The sequence below is a fragment of the Rhipicephalus microplus genome, unplaced genomic scaffold, assembly GCF_043290135.1.
Source record: "Rhipicephalus microplus isolate Deutch F79 unplaced genomic scaffold, USDA_Rmic scaffold_104, whole genome shotgun sequence".
NCBI lineage: Eukaryota > Metazoa > Arthropoda > Arachnida > Ixodida > Ixodidae > Rhipicephalus > Rhipicephalus microplus.
In genome coordinates, this window is record NW_027464676.1 from 111,686 (window position 1) to 122,326 (window position 10,641).

The 10,641-nt window shown below is 48.6% G+C and overlaps 1 protein-coding gene across 1 annotated transcript; it reads left to right on the top strand.

Annotated features, from left to right (window-relative positions):
* Positions 1-1,029: 1,029 nt before the first annotated feature.
* Positions 1,030-1,806, top strand: LOC142790436 (uncharacterized). Its single transcript, XM_075885254.1, has 2 exons — positions 1,030-1,497; positions 1,570-1,806. Exons 1-2 carry the CDS (start codon positions 1,030-1,032, stop codon positions 1,783-1,785), a joined length of 684 nt encoding a protein of 227 aa, XP_075741369.1. The 3' UTR covers positions 1,786-1,806.
* The last annotated feature ends 8,835 nt before the right edge of the window (positions 1,807-10,641 follow it).

Sequence of the window (10,641 nt, forward strand, 5' to 3'; positions counted from 1 at the left end):
TCTTGATCGAAGCGCAGTCTCACGGTCACCCAGCTCAGACGATGGTATTTTTTGAAACATGATTGGATCGGAGCTGTCGCCTCACCAGGCCGACGCTCTCTGCCATGTTTTGGCCTCATACAGTGACATTTTTGACACCGACGATCGTCCCTTGGGCCAGACTAAAATCGTCACTCACCGAATCAACACTGGTAACTCTGCTCCCATTCACCGTCGGCCGTACCGCGTGTCAGCGTCCGAGCCAGAAGTGATTCAGAAAGAAGTGGCCAAAATGCCTACAAAAAAAGGTAATCGAACCATCGACGAGCCCTTGGGCATCTCCCGTGGTATTAGTAAAAAAGAAAGACGGCTCATGGCGTTTCTGCGTTGATTATCGCCACCTCAACAAAATAACCAAAAAAGACGTGTACCCTCTACCACGCATTTACGATGCCCTTGATATCCTCCATGGCGCCACCTTCTTTTCATCTCTCGACCTCCGATCTGGCTACTGGCAAATTGCTGTACATGACATGGACCGAGAAAAGACCGCCTTCGTTACCCCTGACAGTCTTTACCAATTCAAGGCCATGCCATTCGGGCTCTGCAACGCTCCAGCGACCTTCGAGAGAATTTTAAAGAGTTTTAGCAGAGCGAGCTAGTGGCCAGTGAACCGGAGCGGACGAGCGCAGCGCCAGCGGAACGACGCGCGGAAAAAAGAGTTTTAGCTGAGCGATCAGCTGCTGCCCCCAGCGAAACGTTGTACTGCGCCATCTGTCCATTCAAATTTGAACTACCCTGATAGGAAAAAAAGTAAAGGTTTATTTTTAGATGCTAAAACCACAATACAAACACGAATTTTATGTTTCAGTACATATTATTTTACTTTAACGGTAATTTGTATCTTTTAGCGAAGTTGTTAAACTGAGGAAAGTACGTCACCAACGCCAATTGAAGTCGAAGCTCCAAGCCAGCTGTTTGTTGCCGCGCTTTTTAACAGACATTGTGTGGCTTGCCGCTGCAAATTGCCGCTGATAACTGATTTGAACAATGCCCCAGAGCATACTGCAGGACCCCCTGCTGCTGACTCGGTTGAAATGGTCCGAAATAGTCGATGTCTTGTGCTTAGAAGTTCTGGGCGAGACACGGCGTGACCTACTCTCCATGCGAGGTCTTTTGGACATTGATGCGATCGACAGTGGCGTGTTCAGAAAGTACTTTCGGTTTGAAAAGGACGATGTACCCAGTCTACAGAGAGCCTTGTGCATACCTGACAAGGTAACAACTCCGCAGAGGGTGTCAGTTCCCGGCGACGAGGCCCTTTGCATCACGCTAAGAAGACTAGCCTACCCAAACCGGCTGCGCGATCTGGAACACCTTTTCGCTCGACACAGCTCGACCATATCGTCATTGACGAACGAAGTGCTCAGGCACATCGAGGACAACTTCTTCCACCTTCTGGACGACGTTAATAACCGCACGTGGCTGAACCTGGACACCCTGGAAGAGTTCTCACAGGCAAGCGAGAATAATTAGAGTTGTACATTTGCAATTACAACTTTCTGACATATTCGTTTGTTATTTTTTCAGGCCGTTCACGCGAAAGGTGCCCCGCTGACAAATTGCTGGGCCTTCATCGATGGCACGGCGCGGCCAACATGCCGACCAACAAGGAACCAGAAAGTGTACTTCAGCGGCCACAAGAGAGTCCACGCCCTGAAGTACCAAGCTATAATGTGCCCAAATGGCATAATCTGCCAGTTGGACGGATCATACCCCGGCAGCAAACACGATTCAGGCGAGTAAATGACAAGCACAGCTGGTGGATCAAACTGCTGCTGAACCTCACTCGCCTCCTCCTTCCCTGCTAGGAACGGGCGCAGCTCCAGCTAATCGTAATTTATTCTTTCAGGTAACTTTGGAAACAGCGCCGCGTATACGAAGCTACAAAACCTCGTTCAAGGTCACGACTACAGCATCTACGGGGACCCTGCCTACCCGTTGCGGCCCCTTCTGCTCAAGCCCTATGGCGGAGCTCTCCTGACTCCTGAACAATTAGCTTTCAACAAAGCCATGAGTAGTGTGAGGCAGGCTGTGGAGGGGGGTTTTGGAAAAATTGTCGGACTGTTTGCCTTCGTGGACTTAAAAAAAACCAGAAACTCTACCTTCAGAACCTTCCACGCATATACAAAGCGAGCGCACTCCTCGCAAACTGTCACACTTGCTTGTATGGTGCCCAGGTATCGCAGTACTTCGGCCTTGAACCACCACAGCTTGAAGTTTACCTTGCCCACAAATAGTGTTGTACAACCAACCACAGTTATCGAAACAAAGTTCGTTGGCGAGCCATGCTTTAGAATGATCATGTGGCTGTCATTTGCTGTACTAAACGTACGCTACTTGTTATGACACTCTAGTGAATGAAATCTGCCGAGCGAAAAGTGCAAAAAACTGAAATTCCTGTGTTTTTTCGTGTGGAGAAATTGATTTCGTATTGTTACAAGCGTTTCCGCTATACTGTGTTAAATGCCACAACATTACTGGCAGTGTTATCTAGTTTCCCATGCATGTAAGTCCCCTCTGTACAGTGCGAAATGTGTGTACAGTGTCGACGTATCCCTACACTTGGGCCTTGAACCACCAGTTCTCGAGGTTCGCTTTGCCCCACGGTAATGTTCCATGACAAGCAGCTTCGAAAACAAAGACTTTATTGAAGAATTGCATACCGTATGGTGTTGTCAGGTTTACACTTGACGCTGGATCCTTTCACACTTAAAAAAAGTATGACAGATGCAATAAAGCCGACAATTTATCAAAGAATTAAGATTCTATTACCTGAGGACTTCTAGGTACAACACGACAGTACCTCATTTTCAATGAAATTACCCGTATTGTTCCGGCAAGCCATACACTTCCATACATTTTAAAAGCAGTTTTCAAAATTGTTAACCAGCCGAACGTGTTTTTTCTGGAACTACCCGTTTTAGACCCCTCGGCGCAAGAAAAATGCTGGTGCACAGTGATGTCTTGCCGTTACCTTCTAATAAATAAATAATCGACAACCTTAGGCGTCCTTGAGTCTGAACCATTGTACTTTAAATAAAGTTGTATTTGCGTTTACGTGTAGGAAATGTGATCCCACTGGAGATGTTTCTCTACTTACGTGTTGTGGTGGTGTTGTCTTATGTGTTGTGGTGCTGCGCCAATTTGGTGGTTTGTTCATCAAGCATTTTTTTTTATCTCGTCGAGTAGGCTCTCCCGTTCGCCTCTCCAGCGTTCAACTTCAAAGCGGTGCTTCTCTTCGTCCAGGGCCAATCTCCGCTCGTCCAGTGCCAGACGACGCTCCTCGTGGCGAACTTTCATTTTTTCGATTTCTAGCTCCCTAGAGCACAAATCTAGTTCGTTTTTTTCTCTTTAGGCTAGCAGCTGCAGCCCGAGACATTGCAAGCCTCTTATTCCTGGGAAGGCAAAAAAATTTCGGCATTCAGTTAATGCGAGTTTATGCACTGTAGCGGACGTTGGTGCGTAATTGTGTAACAACACGCAAAGAACACGATCTCCATAATCAGCAGTAACACATAGCCATTTTAAAACCCGTAACTGTGCTGCGGTTGAGTGTTTAATTGCCTAAGTTTTAGATGCTTGCTGTGAATTCTGTCAAAGCCTGCTGTGAAATCTGTTGAAGTTTTATGTCTGAAAGATGCATTAGGGAGGTAGTGACGGAACGGAAGCCAGCGAGAAGGATGCAAAACACGAGGAAAGACGAGACAACACAACGCTGGTTCTCGTCTCTCCTCGTGTTTTGCGTCATTTTCGCTGGTTTCCGTTCCCTGTACAAGTACCAACTGGCTCAGCAAACTGCACTTCTACAGGGAGCTGGTGGTTTTGGCGAAATGTGTGCCTACTTAACATTTGCCTGTTCATTGCCCTTCTTGCTGTGGAGATTTTTTCAGTGCACATGTTAGGGAACTGAATGGATGTGATTCAGAAAAAATTAGAAACAGTCACAAAACAGCACCACAGTTTGTATAACTGTGATCACACTGAAGGCCGACTTGTCTACACTAAAGGACAGAAATACATAAACTGTGACTGATTACTGCATTTACTTTCTCAGGGGTGGCTTGGTGGGCTAGTTAGTGTAGCATCTTGAAAGATGCTTTCCACCCTCGTTGCTCCAGATAGTCTACTTCTTTTCTTCGAGAACATAAGACTGTTGTTTGCGACTACTTAGCTTCGTACAGTAAAAAGTGTGCTTTTGCTCCGCTATGCAGAGTGCGCAGTGGTTTCCAGTGCAAACGATAAGCATACACGAGAAGGTTCTCTTGGCCTTCACAGTGGATGTTTTAGAGTCTGAATAAAATATCAGTTGCAGTTCACCGCTTTCTGTTGCCTTTTCTTGCTTGAGTGTCCTCGTCTACATGCACTGTTAACCCTTTTAAGATGCATTCACTGGCGTCTCCTTATGATGCTCTCCTGCATATCGTTCTGCTGTGTAGAAGTGGTGTATAAACCTTTCTCCACACTTACCTTTACTCGTGCCTGGGAGGGCGTGCTGCACACTTGCAGGTTGGCGCCGCTGTAGCGCAGTTGAGGGAGGCCGCTGCTGCTGTGTTGGTTCTGGTGAGGCGCGCTGTTCCTGCTGCTTGTTCTCTTGCCCCGGTTCAGCACCAGGGCTGGTGGCAGATGGCAGGTATACGCTCTGCAACAGCTCGGCAGCAGAACCTGCTTTCAATTAATAAGAGAAAAAAGAAGACAGCACAACAGTAGGCGTCATCAACTAACCGAGCACGCCGTCGCCTGTGCCGTCGTCTGAAAGCGTCACCCCCGGCAGCTCGTCCGTGTTTACCGGGGGCTCCGCTCCCAACCTCCGCCTTCGCGCCGCGCAGGTGGCACCTCTGGGAGCAATCTTGGACTCGTACTTCACACTTTCGCAAAAATCCCACAAGTCCTGCAGGATCTCCTCCTTTTCAGAGTACTGCTCCTCTGTACCCGACCTGAATAGGCAAAGGGACGATCGTCAGATAAACATGCGCACCAGCTAACAGCGATAAAACAGCGCCATGAAAAAGGAGACGAGAAAGCGGAACACAAGACTGTCGCTGGGGTTGGCCTGAAATCATTACGTGCAGAATGAACAAATATACTCACTTTTTAAGGTTCTTGGAGTCCTGCAGCTTCCAGTATCCCAGCAAAATGTCTACACAATCTTTTATTCCTCTTAGGGTGAGCTCCCGGCCCACCGCCCGATTTACCGCAGTGAGAACATGCACCCACTTGATGTCATCGCCAAACGGCTTCGCCGCGGCCACCTCCCGAAGAAGACAGAGGTCCTCGTGAGCACTGAAGCACCTCCGGCGCTTTTTAGCTGGTTGCATTCCTGTTTCAGTAGCGTTCGACGCGACCACGGCCGGCGACGCGACACCGCGACCGTTGGAGGCAGCCATTTTGAATAACTACGCTCGCTCGCCCGGCCGCCGCTGCGCGCTGCGCTGAGATGACGAAACGAGCGGGCGAGCGCGCAGCGCCGTAAAGCCACTCGCCGCCTCAGCGTACTGGCGCATGCGCAGTGGCGTTTCCGCTGGTCCGCTCCGTTCCGCTGGCCGCTGGCCCGCTCTGCTAAAACTCTCTAATGACGGACACGCTTCTACAAGGATTTAAATAATCGACATGTTTGTGTTACCTGGACGACGTGATCATTTTCTCACCTACCTTTGCAACCCACCTTGAATGCCTTTCAACCATTCTATCCATATTTCGATGGGCCAGGCTGCAGCTCAATTCCTCCAAGTGCCACTTCGGCTTCGTCAGATTACCGTATTGGGTCACCTTGTTGACGCTGCTGGCGTACGGCCAGTCCCGGCGAAAGTACACGCTGTAACAAACTTCCCAGTCCCACGCTCTGTCCATGATGTTCGCAGTTTTGTGGGCCTCTGCTCCTACTTTCGCCGGTTCGTGAAAAACTTTGCGGCACTCGCACGGCCACTCACCGACCTTCTCAAAAAAGACGTCTCATTTTCTTGGGGTCCTCCTCAAGCTGACGCCTTCTCTCAACTAATCACCGCTCTAACGACACCTCCTATTGTTGCACATTTCGACCCCGATGTTCCTACAGAAGTTCGAACAGACGCGAGTGGTCACGGAATTGGTGCAGTTTTGGCGCAAATTCAGCGGGGCAACGACCGTGTAATCGCGTACGCAAGCCGTCTGCTTTCTAAGTCTGAACGCAATTATTCTATAACAGAACGGGAATGTCTCGCTCTTGTTTGGGCGGTTTCGAAATTCCGTTCTTACTTGTATGGCCGCCCTTTTCGTGTCATCACAGATCATCACGCGCTGTGTTGGCTTTCTTCTCTGAAGGACCCCATTGGACGACTTGGTCGTTGGGCATTACGCCTACAAGAGTATTCCTACTCGGTTGCTTATAAGTCTGGACGTCTCCATCTGGACGCCGATTGTTTATCCCGCTACCCTGTTGATCAGGCCGACGAACCAGACATCGAGCCTAGCCTCAGCATCAAGTCAATGTCCCAGTTTCTTCAGATTGGTGATGAACAACGTCGTGATGCTTCTCTGCGACAACTTATTGACCGTCTAGAATCTGCTCCGAACGACACGTCACTTCTCATGTACGTCCTCCTGAATGACACGCTGTACCGTCGTAGCCTCCAGCCAGATGGCCCTGAGCTCCTTCTTGTCGTGCCGAAAAATTTGCGTTCAACCGTGCTGCACGAGCTTCACAATGAACCAACTGCTGGTCATCTGGGTGTATCTCGGACGTACGAACGCGTGCGTCGCCGCTTCTTTTGGCGCGGTCTCGCCCGGTCCGTTCGCCGTTACGTGTCCTCCTGCGATAAATGCCAACGTAGGAAACGACCTACTGCGCCCCCGGCTGGACTCCTTCAACCGATCTCCATCCCAACCGAACCTTTCTTCCGTGTTGGTATAGATCTTCTCGGTCCTTTTCCCGAGTCGAAATCGGGCAACAAGTGGGTCGCCGTTGCTATAGACTACGCGACTAGGTATGCCATCACTCGAGCGCTCCCCACCAGCACCGCTACTGACGTTGCAGACTTTTTGCTCCACGACGTCATCCTACATTATGGCGCTCCTCGCCAATTACTCACGGATCGTGGCCACGCATTTTTGTCCCGTGTGATCGACGATCTTTTGCGCTCTTCTTCGATGCACCACAAGCTGACCACTTCCTACCATCCCCAAACAAATGGCCTTACCGAACGGCTAAATTGGACCCTAACGGACATGCTCGTGATGTACGTGTCCTCCGACCACCATGACTGGGACTTGGCGCTACCTCCCGTGACCTTCGCGTACAATTCTTCGCGCCACGACACTACTGGTTATTCACCCTTTTATTTGCTTTATGGCCATGATCCGAAGTTACCACTTGACACCCTACTTCTAACCACTACAACGCCGTCAACTGAATATGCACGCGACGCTATTGCTCGCGCTGACCACGCACGTCAGATTGCCCGCTCTTGATTTTCAGCTTCGCAAGCCACCCAGAAAGTCATATACGACCGCCGGCATGCTGACGTTCATTTCTCACCTGGTTCTCTTGTTATCTTGTGGTGCCCAGTTCGTCGAGTTGGCTTATCAGTGAAGTTGTTGTCTCGCTACATGGGTCCTTACCGTATCATCCGCCAGGTAACCGACGTCACCTATGAGATCATTCTTGCATCTGAGACCACAAGCCTGCCTGCAACCACACCCAGTGATGTTGTGCACGTCAGCAGGCTAAAACCTTACCACCTGCCTACTAAAAACCGTTGTTAATGTGCACCGAGACGGTGCTTTTACCGCCGGGGAGTAATGCTACGTAGCTGACGTATCAGCGGTCAGAAGACGACAACGAGGAAGTGGTCTGTCGGTTTTGCGTGCTGTCTTCCATCTTAGTCGACGCCATACGCATCAGTTTGAATAAAGATTTTAAAAAGACACGCCACGTGTCATTTTTAAGTAACATAATATTCCTCTTACACAGCACCGCCATCCAGCAGACATTCCAAGGACTCAACGAGAGGAGGCACACGCACACTTTCTTACGGCTCGCGCTTCGTGTCTACTTCCCACATTTAACCACCTCGAGTTCATGGCATATACTAGTTCACTGTATTCATGACACTGTGGCCCAACGCTCGCTAAACCTTTCTAAAACCTAGGAGGTTACGCCCAGTGATCATGACGTAGCAACCTTTTCTTGTCTTCTGTGCGTTGTTGAACAATGAAAAATTCGCAGCGTGCGCGTTAACTAAAAGCCGAATTCTCCTGTCTCTTCCCCCTTAGCAGCCATTTGCATGTACATCGAGCGCTATGTTTTACTGTTCAACAACGCACAGAAGAAATTTCTCACCGGCACCACCTTGGAGGTCAGAATGTTATACTTGTTGTACACACTACTACAACGGCTACGAGGGACGAACAGGTGTCGCTATAAGGAGTTTCGCCCCTAAATGAAAAGCGGCAAGGGGGTGGGGTAGAGGCTACGGAGTCCTAAAGGTTGAATAAAAACAAATAAATGGCTTAGAAGGGGAGTGCATCAGATGTAAAGTAAAAACTGTAAGAAAAAAAGGATCAGGCGAGAAAAATAACCTCGCTGAGAAGAAAGAAGTTTAGTGACAAAATCAAAAACGTGAGGCGACACGGGTCGTTCATGCATAGTATGGCAAACCCAGTGAGCTTAAAGAAACAAAAGCACAAGTGTTGCTCAGCCTCCTCTCTCCACATGGTATTGATTTTTGCAGCAAAACGAGTTATGGCATCACAACAACGACCGCTTTTGGGGGCGTAGTTATCTGCCACTGCTTGTTATCCAAACAGCTTTCGGACACAACAAGCGAAAAGTACAGGCTTTATTCGGTGCTTCAACTGAAAAACTTAACGTGGCAGTCGAGCAATGTTCCACAGAACCACGCTGGATATTCAAGTGCACTGAAGGCAAATAAAAATTTATGTAAGAGAGAAAGCTCAATGCAAGGTAACTTCTAAAGTGGCAAAATTATCAACAGCAGTGCCCTACTTACCAAGGAATTCGGCTAAATATATCACCCTACTTGCGCCACAAGTGGAGCATTTTCGAAATGATTCCGATGATGTAAGGACATCCGACTATGAAGACTTACTCTAATAAATCTAGCTGCAATACAAAAGATTCTTCCGTGCATCAAGACACGCAATAGAATGCTGGTTTGCCTTTTGTGTTTGATTTATGGAGAAAAGAACCACCAAGTGTTAATTTTGGGAATAGTATGGGCGTTTCAAAAGTTACTTTTCCTCCTAGTAGGGCACAGCTGAACCAAGTAAGAACAATATTGTTCAATGGCAGCGTCTGCTGCTGTGGCTCCCGCTGCTTTCACTCTGCTGCTAGTAGGGTCGGTGGTGGCGCAGTAAAGGCGGGTCACATTGAATACGGCAACAGTGGCGTCAGAAAGACCACTTCTTGGTGGGTGATTTGAAGTGCGCTAACGTAAAACTAAACATGTTTTTACTTGAGATATAAGATATTCCGTGCTTCGCGGTCACGAGCCGAGCACAAGTTCAGTTTTTGGGATGTTCTCAAACGCGCCGGAGCGCGTTGATTCCCAAATTTGGAGACACGATGGAGCCCATTCTCCTGATTGCAGGGATGCTCACACAGCAAGAGAGCGGGCGCCGACTTCTGGAACGCCGATAGTTATAGCGCGAGAACGGATTCACGACAAAGTGACAAGATGGACACGTCGTCGTTCTGTTCTCGCGCTATAGCTATCGTCATGTCATACCAACTAGCCGAACTGCCACACTTCTGGAAGGCGCTGTTTACGTTCATCTAATTTATGAAAACGGCCGACGCCGTACAGGCACTCGCGAAATGCGAAACAGATGACACACACTCTTCACTAAAAAGTCATAGCTACAAAGGCAAATTTATCTGCCCAAACTGACGTATGTCTAGCAACAGCCACCCCCAAATCAGGCAATAGAATTCTTCGGCACCAAGCATAATTTTGCCAATTTTACTGTGTTTCTTTATCTTGGTGACTAAGGCCTTTAATGGCTTTCAATAAGACCTTCGTCCAAAATCCATAAGAAGTGTTAAAAAATTCCCAAGCATTTCCCCGAGGGTGAACATGGTTAAGTGCGAATGCACGGGGTGATGCTATGAGGGGTATTTATTAATTCGCACTATTAAATTTATTAATCACACTATGGTGCCTTTATGGTGTGATGGTTCCTGGGAATCGCAATTTGATCACACGGGGGAGTTTACGTTAACTCACTGGCGAATGCCAATGGATTTTAACTTTACTCCCCCTCATAGCATCACCCCGTGCATTCGCACTGAACCATGTTCACTCTCGGGGAAATGCTTGGGAGTTTTATTACTGATGATGATGATTAAAGTGTAATTAATGAATTTAGGTGTTGTTTGTCATGAAGCATTTGTACACAGATACATTATATACGAAGTAGTATTTATTTACACTTCACGACGCGTCCGGACGAGCAAAGTCCAGGGCTCGCACCCTCTCCCGTGCGGCACGTTCACTGGCTGGAACGGCTTCGGGAACGTCCACTCGCCGTTGACAATTGCGAGCGGCGTATTGACGCCGGCCTTCATCACCCTTCTCCGCCTGACGCTTGCGTTGTCGTTCCGCT

Bases quoted from the DNA above. Each gene is read 5' to 3' on its own strand.
- LOC142790436 (XM_075885254.1), top strand. From the start codon at position 1,030: ATGCCCCAGAGCATACTGCAGGACCCCCTGCTGCTGACTCGGTTGAAA. The intron at 1,498-1,569 runs GCAAGCGAGAAT...TTATTTTTTCAG, and splicing joins CCCTGGAAGAGTTCTCACAG to GCCGTTCACGCGAAAGGTGC.